General features: G+C 39.7%; 1 protein-coding gene across 2 annotated transcripts in view; it reads left to right on the top strand.

Annotated features, from left to right (window-relative positions):
- The window catches only part of LOC111234343 (gamma-aminobutyric acid receptor subunit gamma-2), a 52244-nt gene extending 30819 nt beyond the window's left edge, over positions 1 to 21425 (top strand). The window contains exons 7-10 of one of the 2 annotated variants that reach the window (XM_022762369.1): positions 10053 to 10205; positions 12375 to 12580; positions 14671 to 14694; positions 17427 to 21425. In XM_022762369.1, coding sequence (XP_022618090.1) covers positions 10053 to 10205; positions 12375 to 12580; positions 14671 to 14694; positions 17427 to 17705 — 662 coding nt within the window. In that variant the 3' untranslated portion in view covers positions 17706 to 21425. Of the gene's footprint in view, positions 1 to 10052; positions 10206 to 12374; positions 12581 to 14670; positions 14695 to 17423 lie in introns of both variants that reach the window. The other variant, XM_022762368.1, reaches the window with a different exon arrangement.
- Positions 21426 to 22907: the final 1482 nt, after the last annotated feature.

Below are 22907 nucleotides of genomic sequence, written 5' to 3'. Positions count from 1 at the left end.
AACGTTCAAATATAACTTCATGGTTGTATCATAGGCCTCCTGGCATGTTTAGGTGTAGTAGTAAGTATTTTACTACACTAAGTTTACACCAAGTATTTTAGTGGTGTGCGCATCAAAACTGCAAGTCTCAATATGTTGGTTCAAAATCCCGCTATTAAAGTGTGGGAGGAAAGCTTCACTACAAACTAAAGAAAGAAAGGAAAAGATGACACAATAGGTGCAAAAGTGGTTACCCCTGACCTTATGTGAATAAGAAAACAGCAATTTAATCACAGTAATAATATGTTGCAGCTTTTTATCGGATGACGATCACTCCATCTTGTTGAAGGAAAAAGGTTAAGAAGCGCCGAAACAATCTATTAGCCGTGGTTGCGACTCTGTAGCTATAATAGCTGCTCTCTCTAATCTCTCCCTCCCTTCATCCCCCTTTCACTCTCTCTCGCTCTCCGTGCGTTCTCCCTCTTGCTTCTGGGTGATAGTTGTGATGGGCAGGAGTGGGAGGAAAAATGTTCTGACTCAGCCAGAATCCCTCTTTTGTGGAGTTAAATACCAATTTACACTCCTCCCCGTCCCCTCTCCCATCCTCCACACGCACGTCCCAACCCGCCCTGTACACTAACAGTATTCACGTTTACAAGTATGTGCTCTATATAAACCCCCACCCCCAACTTCACCCCTTCTTCCCTGCTCACTCTCGCGAAAGAGACGATTTTTATTTTGCATGTCCTACTTTTTTTTTTAACCCCTCCCCCTTGCTATCTCTCCCTCTCCCTCTCTGCCCGCCTCAGCTGACAGTCTAATAAGCCAGTAATTAACACCTGAAAACACGGAATGGTGATAGGCCATAGGAGAAGAGATTGCTTTGGGAAAATAAGGCTCTTGTTTTCCTCCCCATTGACCACCACCTGCATATAAAAGAGCGCCCGTGGTGCACAGCAGAGGAGCACACATTTAGAGGAATAGATTTTCTTTTTCTTTTTTTTATCTTTGCGATATGTTAGATCGTGAGTCTTCTCTGTGTGCTGAAAAAGATGTTTGTTCTTTTTTTTGGAGGACTGACTATGAAACACACGAGAATATGGATGAAGTCACTGGGTGAAGGTCAAGAAAACAGAATAATATCATAATACAGTGTCATGAGGCACCTCCGATCCACGTAACCTCCTCTACCATTTAATATGTGACTATAACTGTCCTAATAATGATCTTTATCATCTCCTTCAACCACACAAAACCTTTCCACAGCACCACTGCAGTTGCACCACGAGTTTCGGAAAGATAATCTAGGACACTGGAATACATTGACTACAAAATTAAAGTCATCTAATTTGCAATAGAGAGAAAGAGGGGTGGGGGGGGTGGGGGGAGCAAATGCATATAAGTGAGTGAGGTTGTTGTTGTTGTTAGCGCCTGTCTTTTTTTTTTTTTTGGGTGAGATGCTGGTAGGCAAAGATGGAGGTCACGAGGCAGAGAGACACCGAAAAAAATAAAAGAAGAGGATGTTCAGCCAATACCAAAACAGGTCAAAGCTATCACACATGCTGTTTTTGGAGGTTCGTGTCCTTCTTGACTTCTGAAAAACGTCATTCACACTCCAACTGTATGTAACACTGGAAGGTCAGACTTAAGTTGATGTTGTTGTTCTAAGATTCTGAGAGGGTGAGAGATTTAGTATGGCTGAAGGTTTTATTGGATGCTTAAACCAATATTACTGATCCTGCTGGTGCGACATTTAACTTTACTGTTGCTCATGTCATTATTAATACTGGCTCTACTGCTGATAGTAATGTTTCTATTACTGCTACTTTTGGTATTACTGCATCTGTGCAAAATACTGGGCGGATTAATGGATAATGTAAATAATAGTTAGTTGCAGCCCCACTGTGTATTAAGACAGACCAGTGGTAGAAGAAGTCAGAGCTTTTGCTCAAGTAGAAATACTACAATCTAAAATATATTGATTACAAGTCCTGCATTCAAAATTTTTACATAGGTATTTCAAGTAACTACAGCTGTCAGTGACAGAATCTTATTGTGAAATGTAGTGGAGGTGAAGTATAAAGTAGCATAAAATAGAAATGCGCAAGTTTACATTTACTCTTATATCTAAAGCGACTTATAAGTGAGGGTCATCACTAAAGCTTGAGAGCAGTAGGAGACCTTGGTGTAAACACTAAGTAGAACTACTACTACTAGTTAAACTGCAAGTACCTCAAATTTGTACTTAAATACAGTATTTGATGTACCCAGTTAAATTCCATCCCCTGAAAAAGACGTGATACAGGCCTAGTAGCATTACTCATGCATTAATATAGCTGCAATACACATGTCCCTGAATAGTAGATAGCGGCTGTTGGAACGTACACAGTATTCAGGTGTTAGACAGTGGCCTACACAGTATTTCTGTAAAAAAGTGTGAAGTTCCTTTTTTTCCAGAGAGACATGCATGAGGGATTTTAGAAATCTTACAGCTATCATCACAAACTAAATGGAGTTTGTAGATTTACATGCTTTCATTTGCACACGCACCCACATACATACACACACACACACACACACACACACACACACACACACAAACTGAACTTTAACTCTCTTCTTGCTACCCTCTTGGACGGACAGAAAAGGTTTAGAGGCTAAATCAAAGTTCATGCCACTCTGTGGAGCAATTGTTCCTGGACCAAGCCCTCGTTGCAAAAATTAATCATTATAAAGTTCTTTGCTAGGGTCCCAGATACTCTTCTCACTCAGCTTACTGGCCCCACGTAATATCCTGCAACCCAGGGTTTCAAAGTAATTAGCCATAAGAAATGAGGAAAGTGACTGTAGAGAGAGTAGTTGTGGAACATTACACATCTGGTTGGTTAATACGCGGCCAATGAGGATACATCTCCAAATTGCAATAATGAATCACGATGACATCATACAACACATCACCCGGATTCTAGGGGGAAACTATTAACACAAATAAATGCTTTTTTTTCCCTGTTAAAGTCGTTTTACAACTCATTATTTATATATCACAAGAAGCACATGATATTCCCATGCCAAGCCTCGAAAAGAGCACAGTACAACTCATCCGTGCATATTATGCTAATACACGTCACAGATAATATAATGTATCAGGAGCTTATTACAGGGAAGTTTAGCATAGGCTACGGGCGAAATTAAATTTCAAGTCATCTAAGCTTGGACTCTGTTTACTAAGAGGATTAACCTGCCTTGACGCAAATGTGTTACCCTCAGTGAAACTGTCCGTGAATCTGTATGAGGGGATGCATTGTTAGCGTTCATGCCGGGTGGCTGGGATCACGTATGAACTCAAGCACATGGAACACATTTGCTTATGAAGCGAGGCTGAATTGAAAATAGTTCTTTAAATGTGTATGTTGTGTTTGTCAGGGAGTGATATTTTGGCAAAGCTTTTGTGAATATCAAGGTGCTTAAAATGAAAACACTACTTATTCTGAGTATGCACAGGCATAAATCAGTGTTGTAGTTTTTGGGCGATTCAGTCAGTATGTTGAATATGATTAATTAGATTTTAAAGCTTAAAACCAGGGATCCAAAACTCTAATCTGTAAAAGCACAAAGCCATTGGCAATGAAATGGGGACTGATTGTCTTGGCTCATGCAGTGTTTGTCTAAGCTTATCCAGCCAATTTAGATTTAAATTACATTATTGCTATTGTAAAGACCAGAACATTCTGCCATTATGACAGAAAAATCATCCTGAAGATATCCTGTAGTACTGACTTTTTCTTTGTGCTTTTTTTTGTTTTGTTTTGTTTTTTTTCTGACTGCACTTACGGTTCATTAAAGTAGACGTTCCGATAAGATGAGATATAGTGACTTAACTGATTCCACTTGGTGAATTTTTGTGCAAAACTCTGACTCAACCTACTCAACCTAAAATAACCATGTCAAATGTCTCGGTTTTGATTGTCCTCCTCGACGAAGTAGTAAGTGACTTTAATCTGCACAGCTCAGTGAGTCAGTGATGCATCAGACCGTTCGTTTAACAGTTCAAACGTTCTGAAATGTCAGATGATAAAATCACAATGTTTATATTCTGACGTGGTCATTCGTAAAGGGGGGGCATCTGGGAATTTTTTTTAAAGCATCTTTGAGGATAAACTGTTACTGCTGTGGAGTTTTTGCACTACATCATTTAATATGGCCGGTGCTGTGACATCCTTGCCCTTCGGATGTTCTGTTGGAAGTGCTTTTCAGCCACAGTGGTTGTTACTACTGACACTAACTACTTTCTGACTACTGACTTTCTATTTATTGCAAGCAAATTGCCATTCCTGCTGTAACAGTCTGAAAAAGAGACATTCAGTATCCTGCACCAGGCACGTGGAACAGAACAATAAAGGCAAAAGCTAAAATGTTAAAATGGCTATAGCTGAATCACTCTCGTGTTATATTATTAAGAAAGATTTTACTGAGAACAATAACAAATATTTTCAAAACTTTTCTTAAAACATCAAGTCACCTGTCAAGCCAATTGTTTTTAGTGTTTTCCATTCTAAATGTATTTATACATGCACCAATCAACGCTGAACAGAACACCGACCAAGAAGCCTCTGGAAAACTTTTAGTCTTGTGTGCTTATGTGTAGTTTTCTATCACTGCCCCAGCATCACATTCTTTCTTCTTCCTCTCCTTGCTTTGACTTTTTTCCCAAATTAGCCGTGTTTATTTCGAACTGCAGCTCATCTGCCCCTTTTTAAAAGAAGCACAAGTGGAACAAATAAGTCTATTGCCATCAGTGTCGTGACTGTTTAGTGAGGATAAGTCCTGTCACCGGGCCAAAATGATTAGAACAGGGAAGAAAAGAGGTGATATATTAAACATGGGAAGAAAGGAAGGAGTGCGAGAGTTGAATTTTAGAACTCGGAGCTTACGTAATGAGTGTGAATCGCATCTCCGCTCATTGTGTGAGTAAGAAATAATGAGGCCGTTTTTAGACAAGGAGCGAAGTGAGAGAAGTGGCTTCTGAATGCGTTGGCCTTGTTTTTAATTACATGACATGATGGAAATAACCACACTAATGGAGTTTTAAGTCTGAAAACTCTGCAGAGAAATAAAATAATCGCAGCAAAGACAATAATAATAAACAACATGTTTATTATCATATGTGTTATATGTTTCGTTTGTGGCAAAAAAGGTGTGGTTTTTTTTTGTTTGTTTGTTTGTTTGTTTTTTTTTTAATGATGGTACCGACTGGGCAAAGCAAGTAACTGTCCCATGGTCTGTGTGGTATTTACTATGTGGTGACTGTGATATGCGCAACTTTAAACCATAAGGTGACAACTGCATTTTACTCAGTCTTTAGGCCCTTGTCATATATGTGTTATTCAAACAGCAGCGTAGTTTCACAGCATAGAAATATTGGTTGACTTCAGAGATTCTGGGCAAGATGGGTTGAGAGAATGCGTGACAGGGTGAGGGACTCAAAAGGGGGCTTTAGTGTGCCTCGTCCCTCAACCCCTCAGCAGGTAAAATCAGCCCTGATAATAGCGTGAGACATCATCTTAACAAAAAATAAAACAAAAAAAACCCTTTAAACTTGCTTTTTCCAACTTTTCTTCACTTTCTGCTATACTCTTCAAATAATGGTAAGGAACAGTTTTGGCAGCTTCTTACTACCTGTCATAAATCCTTTAAACAGCCTTGCTCTTGATAATTTGAGAGCTATTACTGTGTCTGAGAGAGCGATAATCATCTATCCCTGTCACAATAAACACAATGTTAACAACAAGGCAATCAAACTGTGTAGACTCCTGTCTGGTGTTTAATCATGCCGCAGTTACTCACCATGACAATGCTGTGCCTTTCTCTTTCTTTTTTTTTTTTCCCAACGTGACATCATCTTGCCACCCACCGTCGGGTAGGAATAGCTGCAGCAGACTGTGGAGGCAAAAAGGAAAGCCATGGTTACTTGCTAATCACTCACATATGGCCCCTAGTCATGTCACAGAAAGTGGCGAGTTAACATTGTTTGTAAGTATTGTTGACCCAAGCAACCAGCCATGGCATAACCCTGGTCATTAGCAAAACTCCTGTCTTTCTCACAATTGCGCACACACACACACACACACACACACACACACACACAATTGCATCCGCTGTCACCTCTGATATATATGACCCTTGACAGCAGAGGAGCTCAGTAAGACAGGCTGTCAGCATCTCTGCAATGTGTCTGGCTTGTCTCCCCTCATTGGATGGCCAGCATGTGCCTCAGGTCTCTCCTGCCCGTCCATATCCACACCAATTTACAGCCTGGCTGCCAACAGAATGATATTCTCATGTGACAGTTTTTTTTTTTTTTTTTTCTTCTCCCTTCCGGACAGAAATCTTGAATTATCATGTTTCATTCCTGTGAACTCCCTTTTGGCTATTCAGCAATAATGTACAGCCACACCGGGATCAACACTCCTCCTCGTGGGCTCAATACTCATCAAGTACAGAATCTTATAACCGTTTCTGTATTCTAATAATAATAAAACATCCATCTTTTTATCTCCAGCGAGGTAGAAAGCTCACACTGGAAGAATGATGTCTTTATTCTCCGGCTACTCTGTGTGTGTGTGTGTGTGTGTGTGTGTGTGTGTGTGTGTGTGTGTCTTAATTTTTTTGAGTGTGTTGTCTCTGTGGCTTTTAACAACAAAGCAACACTGTTTTCTGATGAATGATCATCCCCGCCAAGTTTTTATTGCTCTCCGTAGATTACATCAGCCCGTAGTAATGCCAGTGAAATGTGGGAACCTAATGAAAATACTTCAAACCATATCTTAATACAAACAATATTTCTCGCGCTGAAGTACGCATAGATGATTTTTCACACAGCTGTTGTCAGCATTTTTCATTCATGAATTATGAACAGAAAGGAACTGATAGCAATGTAATCATGGCAACAAGATAGAGAGGATTGTAGGAATTAAAACTTTTAGGAACTTTAATAACAAACAGATCTGTATGTGTGTGTGTTCCTGTTACTGGAAAAAATTAGCACATGAAGTTGAGTTGATTGTTAATAAGGACTGAAGCTGCCTGTAGGATCACAGGAGACATGGGTGCGGCAAGGCCGTGAGATCATCGCATCACGTATGACACCTACTTTATACCCATTGTTGATCCAGAGAGGGAAAAGTCGACCTCAGTGGTAACAGCCTTGAGAAGGAAGGCTGTGTATAGACCCCGCGAAGATGGAGTGTGAACAGTCTTGTGAACACACCCTCGTCTGCTGGCGTTGACAGATGGGGAGTTCTAGCTAAGGTTAGTCCGAGGGCTCCCATTAGGAGGAAGGCAAAGCACGAAAGGCTCAAATGCTTTGATATTGCAGCTGCAGTCTTATGAGAAATAAACAGGCGCCTTTCATCCCACACACACACACACACACGCGCAGGCAGGCAGGCATGCATGTGTACACGTGTGAAATAAGTGTGCAAACCATCTACCTTGCCTATACAGCACATGTAGAGAGTGTAGAATAAAGCTGCCAAACCCAACATTTCCTTGCAACTTGAACGAAATGTACAAATGCAAAGACTGCAAGAGGAAAATCTGAAGCTGAATATGAAGCAATAAGAACCGGATTCCACTTTTTATTTATATATTTTCGGCTGATTCAACACACAGTAACAACAAGACAAGAGCAAAATCAGTTTGCTTGTGTATTGAGGTTTTAAGCGTGGAGAGAAACTTTGTTGCTAATGACGACGGATAAAGTTGACATGGTGGTGCAGCTTTCCCAAGAATAAGATTCAAAAATATCTGACACTGGGGACTTAACACTCTGTAGCCTCTGTAGCCCCGCCCATTCCACATACCAGGACTGAATACTTTTTTTTTTCTTTTTTACAAAACGTGCCATCAGAATCATTTGCAAACAAAATTATGTAATGCGTTCACACAGTCCCCTAATAGTGTTGGGACTTTTCATGTGGAGCACTAAACTATTTGCTCGCCATAAAGTAATGTGGCGGAATCCCGGCCAAACACTTAAGCCAGGGGGGAACTGGAAACCATTTTGTTTTGAGTGGAATCAGGAAGTCATTAGCAAACTGATGCATTACTATAGAACAGTAATGGCAGGCGGTCTGATACTGATACATCAGGCTGTCAGAATGGAGGGCATCGGTCGATAACACCCCCTCAAAGTGTCTTCCTGGCAAGTGGTGTGGCCTATAATGAAACTGGCGCACAGAGAGGAGAGAGGCGTATGACAGGAGGGTCTTACACCAGCCGACCTCACCCCTGTGGTAGAGAGCCCATTATCATTAAGAGTCTGAGTAAATGTGAAGGAGGCTTTGTGCTGCTGACCAAGCTGGAATAAGTATATTAACTGGGCAGTTTCTCAGCTGTCAGGGGTCTCAATTTTGGGCCCCTGCTAATGTGATGTTAATAAAAACAAAATAGTGGGCTGCGGGACCCCTGAGAGCAGCCTTCAGTACTCCTATAAACTGAGGTGGCGCACTGTAATATCCCGTGCGCCTGCCTGCATCAGCAGAAAGCGCACGTGGTGATATGAACAGTTATAGTTGTGCTGCCTGGGGTTATTGCACTTGGTTTATTTAATGATGCTATCGATGGCTGGGTGAACAGAGGTGCATGCTGGGATAAATCACAAAGACTCTGGGTCCCTGTCCGGACACAACACGAGGACTCACTCAAACAAAGTGCACGGGTTCCGCAGACACAGTAAACACAGACAGCCTCATCTCTTTCTCGCCCTGCCACTCATTAACACACAAACACACAGATGTTGGCTGTTTTTCAATAAACCGCAGTATGTGTCGCGCGCGCTCTTTCTCGTGAGGAAAATTATTAGCCAGCTGTTCATTCCCCAGGCATCTGCAGAGACTATTCCACGCGCCGTGAGTGCTTGAACACACACTCGCACACATTTACTGGAGATAGATGGCTGAGAGTGAGTGGGTTCTGTGCCCTGCAGGTTACAAGGCATAGTGAGAGGGCAGGCGAGGTTTCCGACACTGTTAACACGCCGACGTTAATCAATTTGCAGAGAACTGGCTGAGCTGGAGGCCATCAGTGAACTGCCATTTAAACTCACAGAAACAGACAGACAGGTACTGTACATAGGTAGACAGAGGACAGTAACTATTGGCAGGCTTTACTGCATTGTCAGTGAGTGTGTGTGTGTGTGTGTGTGTGTGTGTGTGTGCGTGCGTGAGATGAGATTGTTCATTTAAATGCCAGTCTCTCGGTTTGGTCCTGGCTCGATTCACCCTTGTTACAAGGGTGTTAGAAGTACATCTGCGTGTATGCGTGTGTGTGTGCGTGTGTACATGCACACTGTGCATGGAAAGAAGGTGCAGGCATGTGCGCATTTGTGTGTGTGCATGCATGCTTAGCTTGCATTTTAAACAGGCAGGCAGGATGATCTATACTGTCAGGGTCAGGTCTATCTGGGCTCAGCTAACCTCAGCCTCTTAAGACCTAACATCTGCTGGGGTCAGACAGCCGGCCCAGGGATGGCTCATCATCAGCTGGATGCTGGTGTTCATGTTCCAGCTAACTACTGGCAGGAGACGAGTTTTTCTTTATTTATTTATTTATTTTTTATTTTTTGTGTGTGTGTATCCAAGCAAGTCCGGCTCCGGCTCCAGCTCCCTGCATCTTTCTGTTTCATTTTAAATCTCCAGTTGCCTTGGGCAAACACGCAGTGAAGATTTTGGTTACACAACATTATGTATTGATCCATCTGTAATTTAACAGCTTGTTTCATGTTTGATGTTTCTGTGTTGACAACCTTCCTTGATCATAGTGAATAAAGTGAAATGATTTAATAAACACGTAGTATAAGTACTTACTTACTTTTTTTTTACTTTCTCATTGTGTTACATATTAGAATATGTTGTCCTTGTTTTATAGCATGTAAGACTAATCACTTCCCCATTTTTACACTTAAATAATAATGTTAATTATATCCCTCATAAAAACTTTATATCCCCTCACATACATTCCACACTGCCCTCACTCTTTCTTTCTTTTTTCTCGTTATCTCCCTCCCTCCCCAGGAGACTACGTTGTGCTGACCGTCTTCTTTGACCTGAGCAGGAGAATGGGCTACTTCACCATCCAGACCTACATCCCCTGCACCCTGATTGTTGTCCTCTCCTGGGTGTCATTCTGGATCAACAAGGATGCAGTACCTGCCAGGACATCATTAGGTACAAAGAAAAACAAACTAAAAGTCGTTTCCCCTATAAGATATCGATCATTTATAGTACATTCTTTTTTTTCCTCTTTTTTAAGTAAAAAGTCAGTTTACAGAACATGTAACTGCTTACCCAGCCTTCACAGAGCCTTCATCTTAGTTTGTTTGTATAATCAGTCCAACAAGCCCAAACACACATATGGAGTAGGTATACCAGTGAGCTTCATTAGACATCCTGTCCTTAATTACTCTCTGCTGTGCAACATATCAAGAACCCAGTGGTGGTTACACACAATCTGCTTAAGCTTCTTCTGTCCCGCCATTCTCTCCTTTCCTTTTGTCTTCTCCTTCACCATCCTTTCTCCTCCTCCTTTTTTCCCCTCGGAGACAGGGCAGCTGCTTAGGAATCTAGTCCATCTTGATTAGAAGAGCCTATCCTGGCGCATATGTTTTCATGCATGCCTTAATGAGGCATTAATTATGCAGTACAACGGGGAAGATGCAGAGATGCAGCCTCAGCACAAATATATTGCAGGTGGCCTGCTCACTGAATGCAAAAAAAAAAGGACACGAAATAGAAAAAAAAAAAAAAAAAAAAAGGGGAGGGGGGGGGGGGGCAAAAGTGAGGATTTCAAGGAAATTTTGTCAGCTTTTGAACTTGCCCTTGGCGTCCAGTGGACATCCTCACAAGTTCACTCAGGATTCAGTTACGTAGATATTCCTTAGTCAGCTTTCCTCCTGGCCCCTTAAGGCTCTAAATCCCGACCTCTAGTCCATGCGATGTGATCATTAGCGAGCATAACTGAATGTAAAACAATCCCTGCAGGCAGCTACGTGCATTCCATTCCTCGCTATCATCATTACTTTGTCAGTCATTAATCTCCATAAAAATAGGTTGTTGTGTTTTCTTGTGCTTCCGCAGCTCCAGATCTGCAGTCGAAATAATAACACTATTAATTCCCTGCTAAAATTGCACCGAGTCAAATATCTTAATTTCCTCTTTGAAAGATGGTGCGGAAGGTACAGGCAGCCAGGTGGTTAGGAAGCAGATTAATGCAGATGACATAATTCTTAATCCTTCAATGCCATCCAGAAATATATCAATTCACTCACAACACTGCTCTGTTAATCTTGACGCAGACTGACGTCTTTCAGTCCGCATTAAATTTAGACAGAAATCGTCTTCTGTACACAAGGCGAGTCCGCTTCACATGTACGGTCGAGGCGGTCTTGTTTGTTTGTCGCTTGTTTGTCAGTGTGTTTGGGGGGTTGTGAGGCTGCTGTTGCTAATCTGTTGTATCAGTGTACTTATAAACGCATTTCCTCGCCATGTGCCATCCCTTCCACCTCCTCCTACATCATCGTTAGAGCCAGACAGAGTGAGTAAAAGGGGAGAGGGTTACCAGATGGCTGATATAGGCATGTAGTATGTCAGCGGCGGTGGTCAGTGGCCGGTGAACCGTAAACCAGTAAAGTATGTGGATCAAGGGGACAGTAAAACAGCTGCTCACTCCTCCCTCGTGGCCACCTAACTGTTTAGCACTCGCAATTAAACTGCAAACATTAATCCTCTTTTATATAAACTGTATACATAAATGTCAGTAGCACAACTTACTGTGTTAGTCACAAAAGCTGCTAATTCATAAGTGCTGCTTAAAATAATTCATCATCATTTGTTTTGTTGTTGTTTTTAAGCAAATTCTGTCATGACAGTTTTGCAAGGGAATATTATGTTACTGCTGAACAAAATAAACCTCTATCATGATGTTTATAAAGTAAAACAACAGATTTGGCACACCTTCCGCTTCAGATACGCAACTCGATTTTATTCAGAACTGTGGTTTCAGCTGCCTCCCCACGGTGAAACTGTTTTGAGGAGAATATCCTGTTAGAAACACATGCAACCATATCTTTAATTCTTCTCTAAGTACCTGAATAAATGTCTGAATAAAGCTGTGAGCATGACAAGCTCATGACAGATTTAAGAACACATTAAGTACTAAGAGATGCCTGTTTAACATCATAATGTACCGTTTGACAAGCTACTGTTTATAATAGATTACATTTTGAGCTAGGGAGATTGCTTTTTTTTTTTTTTTTTTTTACAATATATATGTAATAAATGAACTGTAATTAATTTTGAGCTTGAATCTAATTTTATCTTGTCTTCTCTCTTTCCCAGGCATCACCACTGTGCTGACCATGACCACGCTGAGTACTATTGCCAGGAAATCCCTTCCAAAAGTTTCCTATGTGACCGCCATGGACCTGTTTGTGTCTGTCTGCTTCATCTTCGTCTTTGCCGCACTTATAGAGTACGGCACGCTGCACTACTTTGTCAGCAACAGGAAGCCGAGTGCCAAAAAGGACAAGAAGAAGAAAAACCCGGTGAGCGTCTTCCTAAAACTAACACTTCTTTATAATTATTACGTGAGGTGTAAGTTTCTGATTTAGAGAGGTCGCTTGATTTCATCACGTAGATATACAAACTACATTATTTTGATTAATGTACTATATGAGAGCGTGTAATATCTTTACAGTGTTCACAGTATCCTTTATTTAGGTGAAAGGTCAAGTTTTCCCTACACACTCTGTGTTGTCGTCGTCCCCCCCCACCCCCAACCCACCCCACTGTATGACAGTACTGGCATAAGCCTTAGAAAACAGCTATACACTGCTTATTATTCCTAAGGGAGCATCTTCCTGGGGGCCACCACCTCAAATTGCTCAATGAGAGAGGCGTGCAGCTCGAACCTTTTCCTAATCCGTCACACATCTGTTACAGATGTAATTTAGACCCATGTCACATGACAGGAGAGTTGGCCTGATGTGAGCCTTAAATCCCTCAAGAGGTCATGACATATCTGCTGAAAACAAATATATGAGCACTTATTGAGCTGCGTACATTTACCCTCAACAGCAAGACTAGCATTTCTTTCTTTCTTTCTTTAGCACCAGCCTAAGCATTGGCTATTCACATATATACACATACACTTATACATACACACTATAACTACATAAACATAACAAACAAAAGCAGCCCATCACAGAGGATTAACAATCTAGTTGATACAGAAAGGAAACCAAATTGTCAACTTGTAAATGGACATCGAGGCCAAATGTAAACTGTTAATCGATCACATTTCTTTTTCCACATGACTAACTTTATCCGTCCTGCTTTTTGAAAGAAAAAAAAAAAAGAAAAAAAAAGGGTATTAGGATGCATTTCATATTTCCTGCATAGGAGTAATATTTATTTTCACCAAAGTATTTGCTTTTTATTTCTTTTTTATTCCCAGTCAGCTAGAGTTGGCTCATGATTCTAAACTTGAAGTCCTTTTTAAAATTAGTCCAAATATACCACTTGATGTCTGCTTAGTGGAAAAAGTTTTTTTTCTTTTTTTTTTAATCATTTATTTTTGGATAACTTAACCACTTTGCGGTAACTTTTTTTTAAAGGGTTGTTGGTAACTGAAATGTATCTTTGAAGTCATGGCATGTTTTTGGACAGGATTCACAAGATTTGAAAGCTATTAAATCTTAAACCTCTAAGTATGCTGCGCCTGGGTGAACAGGAGTGTTGAACCGGAACTTAAGGGGGGAAAAGTGGGGCGCTCTAGTTTTTCTGCATCGGAAACGAAGGTTTTGCACATGGTCTAACCGTCTCGTGGACGAATGAATGAATAATGAAGAGGAAGGTGTGATGCCAGTTTGCCATCTCAGAGGGGGCTTTTCTAGGTTCTCTGCAGAGCTTTGCCAAGATGGCGCGAAGGAGGAAATGTGCGAGGAAATTCTGACTGAAATTCTTCTGATGATGAATAATTGTAAAAAAAAAAAAAAAAAAAATGGAAAAAATAGGAAATCAAGGAAATATAGAGTACTACAAAAGTTTATTTTACTACATGTCAGCTGATGCAGTTCTATGCGATGTACGTCTTCTGAAGATGTGGAGGGATTTTTCATGATCAGAGTTCCTCCCGTCAGTTTAATTCATGTCTTGTAGAATACTATCATCCGTTACCACAACATTTATTCCACATATTGGAACTGACAGAGATGTTTGAAGAAGTGTTGTGTAAGACAAATGCCTCCAACCTACTGTGAAAACATGCTGTAATGATGTCAGTATTTAAACTCTGAATTATGGATGGTGTATACTTAATCTTTCTAGTTTTGCAGTAATATTTTTTCCTAAGGTGATGCTGGCGTAAGAAGCATGTGAGATACATATATCCCACCATGCATCTCCCCTCCTGTGTCTGTTTGTAACATGTATGTCTCTCTACAGTATATTTCCTCTCTTTCCATTTTCAGTTAAATAGTACTCTTCTTGTAATTTTCACACATTATCTTTGTGTTTCTGTTTATTTTTCCTTTTATTGATGTGTGTGTGTTTTTTTCTCTGTTTACCTGTATTCTTTGTTTTTTGTTACTCTCTTTCAATTCCACATATTCTTTGTTTCCTGTCTGGACAAAAGCTCCTCCGGCTCTTTTCCTCAAAGGTATATTGCCTGTGTCTGACTGCATGTGTCTGCTGCATTTTGGCTCTTTGAGCCCCCAGCACCTCACTGCTTTTCTGTCTGTTCTACAGCAGATACGCCTCTCTCTATTCCCTCTTTATCTACCTGCATTCTTACTGTACTCCTCCTCGGTTACTAAATAGGTATCAGAGATAACATTAAAAGGGGGCGCTCTGCAGTGCACAGTGCGGAGGCAGCCAGCCAGACGTACTTATGCAGTTTTTAAAATTCAAATAACCATCCCACACATCCCGTGTCCAGAGGAATGTAATAGTCCAGGCCCAGTGTGGACTCATTCTGGCTCCCTCTGTCCTGTTTCACTCTTTGTTGTTGTTGTAACCACAGTGAACTAGCAGCCGCTGCAATAGCTTCCTCTTCTTTCCCTTCTCCTGCCAGTAAATCTATACCTGTGTGTTTGTTGGGCTTCTCAACCTGACGCTTCCTACAGAGTCAGCAGAGCCTTAACAGACTGAAACAGACAACCCCTGCACTGTGATAAGTCTAATTAGAGTTGGAGGTCCATTCAGAAAGATTAACACATGCTAATCTTTAAACACCCAAAAAGTCCGGGGTGGGCGGGAGCTAGCAAAGATCTAAATTTAACTTAACACACGAGTCAAGACAAGACAATCTGCTTTTCCATATAGAGGTCCAACATTAATATTTTACAAGGAGGAATATTTTTAAGGTTGGATAAGTTAGATTTTCAGCCCAGATGAGTCTAAATGTACTACTGAGAAAAAAAAAAAAGAAAAAAAAAAATCCACCTGCAGCATGGAAACACTAACATCAAATATTCAGCGTAAGCCACATAACCAAGGGATCCTCCAGTAATGATCCCAGGTGTTTCCACCTTTTGTCTTCTCAGAGAGGTTGTCTACTTTCAGCCAGTTAAAGTTGCCAGTGCCACTGTGTTGTTTCTGTGTTTTTATTTTTAATTTTATTTTTAATTTTCATTTTATTTTTTTGCTAACACCGACTCAGCACAGCCAGGCTTGACCAAGGCCATGCGGCAGGATGCTGTTAATGCTCCTTCTGCTTGAGCTTCCACTGCGCTTCCTCCAGTGCAACCAATCCCCTTTGAGAACTGAGTCATAACCTGCTCTGCTAATCCCCTTATTAACTCAACATACTGTCCGTCAACTAAGGACAAAAATGCTGGAACTAACCCGTATGTTGCTTGGTTTAGTGGTTATGTATCGTTTTCAAAGGGACAGCAGGTTTGTGCACTAGTGCTGGGCAAGATGAGAGGTTGTAGGGAATGAACAGTTCAATCAAGTTTAAGTATTTTAAGCTTGTTTGAGGATGCATGCTTACAGTAGATAATGTTATGTTCAAACTAAAACTGCAACAACCTAATTTTTTTTTGCAGCAAGCATGCTTTCTGTAGATACATAAAAAAATGGGGGTAACATTCATGTGGCAAAGCAAAAAAAAAAGCAAAACAAAAAAACAAAAAAAAAGGAGTCATGTTATGTGATGCTTGTTGCAATAAAAAAAAAAAAACTGATTAATACTAACAAAATTCTCATATCTGGAGTGCTGGTACAGTCATTTATAGGTTATTGTTCCTATGTTATGAAGCCAAAACATAAAGAACAAACTAAATGACAGCTACTTGCACTTTCTTGAGGGGAAAGCGATGGTGTGAAATTCTTAGAAGCTGAACTCTGGAGTGTGCACAACTCACTGTGTCTTTTTTAAATGATGAGCTTGATGCCCTAGTTTATCAGCAAGGTCAAGGACCCTTCCAGTTCCACCAAATGGAGGGAGGGTGGGGAGGGGGCATTTAATCTGCCAAAACAGCCAGAATTCCAATTTGTGCAAAGGTGGCATGGCATTTCGAGATAAAAGCTGATGAAAACGTTCTATTTGAATACTAATTGTCTCCCTTTAGAATGACAGGGCCACAGACTCGCTGATGTCACTGTCCTATTTTAGGAATCTTCACAAATGAAAGGCATGTGGCCTCCAGTGGTGAGCACAGTTTGAAAAGGAGGTTTATTTTAACCCATTTAGTGACAGCAAGAGTGGGCTGGAGAAATATTGAGCTGTGCGGTACACATCTGCCAACACATGCTCCTCCCTATAAGCTTAGCAGCATCATAAGCCAGTTACAACATATTCTATAAATGTATTTCAGAAAAAAACAAAACAAAAAAATGCTTACAGCACCCATACAGGTTCCAATTATAAAATTCTTTTGAGTCACTGCGCATTAAGAGCATTTTAAAAATTGTTCTTTAGAACAAATGACGCACATCTGCTTGCTAGTGTTTCCACAGCATCTTTAAACGCTGTGCAGCAGCAGTAACATAATCAACATAAAAAATGGAGGAGCATTGCCCAGCACTAGCTTTATATATCTGCTAAATAAAGCAATATGAACTACTGTCCTAAAATATTATGATTGCCTCAGCTGTCAACTATTACCCAACCCAAAGGTGTAATTTGCAACATGGGTTCCATGGGGACTAACCCTTTGTCACCATAAGCCTCACTAATTACATCCACACATGGTATTTATGGGTCTAAAATGGGTCCATTGGCCAGTTGAAGGTGCAAATTACATTTTGCTGACTAATGACAGAAAATGAAGTGGCAGACAGAAAATGGCAGCTCAAATTAGGTCCCCTGTTATGTCAGTGAGGTCTTGATTATGGCACTCTGGGGCTCTGGTGGCTAACTGTGTCATTTCATCCTGTCAAAAGCAGACACCCACGGTAGACATCCGTCCACGCTCTGCCACAGCCATTCAAATGAACAACGCCACACACATGCAGGAGCGAGACGAGGAGTACGGCTACGAGTGTCTGGACGGGAAGGACTGCACCAGCTTCTTCTGCTGTTTCGAAGACTGCCGCTCCGGAGCCTGGCGGCACGGCAGGTTGCACATCCGCATTGCCAAGATAGACTCATACGCACGCATCTTCTTCCCCACTGCATTTGGTCTTTTCAACCTGGTCTACTGGGTCTCCTATCTCTATCTCTAGGCCCTGGTGTGTATCCAGCCTTATCATACAGTTCATTACATTCTACATTATGCTCTGCGCCAGCAAGGAACATTTTTGAAGGAGAGGGACCCACTGAAACATCCAGTGATTTGATTTAAAGCATTTCCTTTAATTCTCGGATTTTAATCTCTTTAACATTTTAGTTATTTTATCTGATAACTCTGATAACAGACATAACAGACATTGCAAATGTTGTAGCATTACATTTTACTGGCATGAAGAGGTTTGTAAATGTGTTGTGAAAACATTGATTGTGTGAGCAATTAAGTTTTGTTTTGTTTTTGTTTTCATTCTTTTATTTTGGACTTTTCAAAATGGAATTTCTCGTTAATTTCTTCAAAATGGGATTTTTACAAACTGATTTATTTCCAAACACGCATTCCTTCCACAGTAAACAATCCAAATAAACAGGAAGTTAGATCACACCCAACAGAGAAATCTAAATGACATTATCTATGTCTATGTCTATCATTTATTTTCACTTTTTTTTCACTTAACATACTAAAACACAGAATCTGAAGCACTTTAATAGAGCTATGTTAGACAGTGACATTGAAATTCATTTTGATGACGCTAATTTATTTTTAATTTATCTAGCTAACATGTTAGCACAATTAAGAGTTGCATTTTTCATGTGTGGTCAGAGAGCTGTTTGACGCTGTTTATGGACACTGCTCAACTGTACAGACACTGTATATATTTTACTATTACATAGTGGTTTACATTTATTGCATGCGCCTTTCAGGCCAAAAAAAAAAATCAACATGTTTTATGGTCTTCTATTGTTGGCTATGGAAACTAAAAAACAAGCACTGTTGATTATCATTCAGGATTTAATTCTACTTTTTTCTAGGAAAATTGGAAAATGAAGCGATAAAAATGTGCCCAGTTTTTGCTTTTCAGTTGAGGAATCATCTTTGCGTACAGGTGGGAGGATCAGCCCTTGAATTTCAGGCTAGACGACTGGTTTAATCATTTTCCTCGCAGCCATTAGCTTACAGTATATAGACAACACTGACCTCTGACCCTCTCCTCCATTTGCTGTTAAAAATGTGCATTTACGTAATGACACGCTGCTGTTGTAAGCTTTTGTGCAAGAGAAACTGTACGACAACAAGTTAGGATTTCTCATAAAAACATATCACTTTTGCCCCTTTACATTAGCAGAGTGATAACTGCAGCTGCGTAACCACAGGTTGAGATTTCTGCCTTCAAATAGAGGAATTCAAACTAATCTACCCTTTAATGTAAATGTCAGGACAGACAGCTGTAGGGTCCTTTGAAATCCCAACAGAACAAGGGTCATTTTATGTGTCATTCTTCTAAGATGAGAAACAAACAAACAAAAAAACAACAAAAAAAAATAACTGATATGATAATATTGATAATAAATAAACCCTAGAGCTTCATTCGAGTAAAGAAAAGGCATCTGATTGTGTTGAGAACAGATGAATAAGCCTTATTATCAAGCATCTCACTTCCTGTCTCTTTGAAAAGAAACACATTGAGAATGTAAATCACTGTATCACATAGTGAGGAAATTGATTCTCTGGTTGGGCCGAAGTTCATTATTATTTTTTCTTTTTGTATTTGTTTTCCTTTTTTCCCTTAAAAATTTCTTTCGAATGCCGCGACGTGGCGTGACGGGGAGCGGACAACACAGCAAAAAGCATCTGAATTGTAAATGTTGTGTATGATAAGATATAACGCACACGAATTACAACCCCTTACAGGTCACTTTTGATAGACACCAGTATGCAACAGACGGAGACAGTGCTCATAAAGTATGATTTGTAAACTCACGAGGAATGGGTGTAAATCACATTGTTAATGTACATAAAATATAGAGAGAAGAAAACACTTGTCAGGCCCTTGGGATTTTGTAAAAGGGAATATATTTTGTAATTTCAGCATTGTTACAGTATATCACCATACAGTATATTAGACTTATTGTATTATGCTGGACTGATCATGTAGAATACTCGGGGGTAATGGGGTATTTATTTATTTATTTATTCATCGATGGTATTTATTTATTTATTCTGTTGAAAGAAACTGTACTTTATGTTCATATAGCCCCTGAAAAGAATACACAGATTACTGTCAATTATATCAAAGATACATTTTTGTTCGATGTGTCAATGGAGCTTGAGCTTATTTATCTTGTGTTTTCTATGTTGTGATCAATGTACACTACTCTCACTAAGGCCTGTCAAACTGTTATATCTGTTGAATTAGTGAGTTGCAACATTACCTGTTGTGCAGCTTCTGAGTAGTAGATTTAAATATTTTCAGGGGGGAAAAAAAAACACAAAAAAACAGTTCCCAAACCACCAAAAGAACAACATTTGCTTGTCTAAGTGAGTATTAATTACTTCCACTTTTTCCACCACCACATGGGTTGTCATCGGTCTTAATATTTGCCATCATGAATAAAGCATCAGTGATGATACGAACATATGCATTTAGCAGATTATCTCATATTTCCTGGAGTTCTTTCCCTTTTGTATTTAATGGTGGTCCTGTTGTGTTCCAAAGCTGCCACTTAGTAGTCCAAACCTGTCTTCAGTGTACACATACTCTATCTCTCACATCTTTAGGGCTGTTACGTGTGTCAATAGCAGTGTAGGACCGGCCGTCATCAGTGTTCAGTAGTTTAAAGAAGTGTGACGGAGTGATTACATCTTATAAAGTGCCAAACTGACACATGCAATAGAGAATATCAAATTATAATATCATTTGTGAATCCAAGAAAAGACATATGCTAAGAATTAGTGTTTACTTCAAGGAAATGCTAAGCAGCGAATGTTTGCCACTGCCATGTTCCTTCAGACATGGATTTGCCGGCGCTCTGGACATTTCTTTTATTTTTTTTATTGTTTTTTTCTTCTTTTGGTATGGTACAGAACCAAAAGCATGAGGACAGTTGTTCAAATGTAGACCAGACTGATAAAAATGTGTTATTATATCAAGGTGAACTGGAGGACTTTCTGAATCAAACTCTTTCTGACTTTCTTTACAAACCCATCATACAGATAACAGAGCATGTCTTGTGTTTAAACAGTGATGCAGAAAACAAACATACTTTCTAGAATTTGAATTTTTTTTCCATGATGGTCGAAGCTTGTTTATTATTTGTTTATTATATTTATATTTTTTGTGCACTCTACTGTAAATGCAGGGGTATATAAAAGTGTATGGAAGGTACCGGAGTGTGTTTATATTCAGTAGTGTGCATGCTGAATATGTTTTCAGTCAAACAGGGATGTTTTGGAGGAACTGGGACTAATTCAAGCATCGTTTCATCTGGTCCTTTGCCTGCATCGACATGGACTTTTATTACACTGTACCTATTTTTGACAAAGTGATTTGATTTATTTTGGGACCCACAAATGAGACATATATGTGAACAGCACATGTAGATATTTTCTATTGTTATGTATTTTGTCAAAATGCAGAAAACAAAATAATACGCACTGGAATTACCGAGCTCAGTAAAAGGTATCCGAGAACAAAATAAATTTCATATGATTCTCATACATACAGTATGTTAGTTGTTTGCCATCTATGTATATTTGAGTATTATATAAAAGGGGCACTGATCAATTCTGTTAGGGTCTGCATAATATACTATACATGTACTAGAAAAAATCCTTTTCATAAGGGAATTGCACATAGCTGTGGAATTTTACAATAAAATGGTTGCATTTATCAGTGTGTATAGGTTCATTATTAATATTTATTATTAATAGTTGTGCAGTAATATTTCAGTGGAACTCTATATTTTAGATATGATATATGCCATTATGGACTTTATGAAGTTTGTGAGGAACAAGCTGCTGGTGCTGAGGCATTATTTGACTATGAATAAAGTTCCACATTTCACGACCTGTTCTTTCAGCTAATGGAGAAAAAAAAAAAAAATGTGCCAGACATTCTTAGAATTAACAAACTCAACTTTTGCTCTCCTGTAACTTTAAATTGGTTTCCATTATTTGATAAACACTGCACAACAGTGACAGGCAATCCCAAAGTTCAAGCCATTGACGGAGCTGCTCATTTTATCCTGTCAAGAGTCTGGCACTGCAGAGTGCGAGTACGATGCAAAGGGGAGGTTGATGCTAATAGTGGATGGCACTTTTGTAGGAGCCCAAATATGGAAAGAATAGGAGCCATTATTTTACAGCTTCAATCATTTTATAAACACGGCGATGTAAGCACAGAAAAGTTCCTAATGGCAAGAAACTAGTCATTTACTGAAGAAAAATCTTTTCAACCAACCTGTATTTGACACTAATACTTGACATTATTATGAATTCATGTCAGGCAGGTAGATTCTGCTCTGAATATAAAGGTGGTAAATGATAGCTTGTTTTTCCACAGATAAATGAGCTAATTTGATGCAGTCAATTAAAACAAACATTATGCACCAAGTGTTGACAGTAAGATTCAGAAAGGTGACCGGGTACGAAGTCTACAGCCACCGCATCTACGTGTCCATTTAAAAAGTTCAAAACTTCATATTTGAACTTCTTCTCAGGCAAAGAGAGGTTCAACAGGTTGTAATTACAATAGGCGACGATGAACATATTTATCCAATTTTGTTGTCGTTAAATACTGAGTCACTTAAATTAGATGTTACAATGTCCAACTGACACATTAAGACATTTTAAAAGCTATGTCTGCAAATTGTTCAGCAATGATTAATGGATATCATAACTCATTTTCCCCCTTGCAGAAGAAAAACACCTTTAACAGTCCCGCTCTGTTCAGCTGGCTCTCCCTAGGGCCCTAAACAAAATTCTTCTAAGGGGCCCTCCTACGTGACCCATGAGCCATATTATCAATTTTCAAATATAAAATACTATTTGTATTATGACTCGGCTGAATATGTGATGGTTATTATCTCCTGAGATATGTGCATCCACGATTCTCAGTATGCCCAGCTAATCAACATTTTAAATTCAATATTTAATCAATAGTCAATGGCAATCCATTGCTTTCCATCTTGCATTAGTCCAGAGTTGTAACTGAACTTTGACCGAAAGACTAGAGAGTCATTGTCTTGTTTTAAAATTATGTGAGGAGTGCCTGGACCGGTCCCCACAGAGGCTGCTGTTGGAAAGTGCAAGTTTCACTTTGTAGACATGAACGCATGTTAACACAAGCGACACGGTTATC

Source organism: Seriola dumerili, unplaced genomic scaffold (genome assembly GCF_002260705.1).
Source record: "Seriola dumerili isolate Sdu_G_001 unplaced genomic scaffold, Sdu_1.0 BDQW01000449.1, whole genome shotgun sequence".
Taxonomy (NCBI): Eukaryota; Metazoa; Chordata; class Actinopteri; order Carangiformes; family Carangidae; genus Seriola; species Seriola dumerili.
The sequence above is the reverse complement of the archived record's forward strand: the minus strand, read 5'-3'. Positions and strand labels throughout refer to the sequence as shown.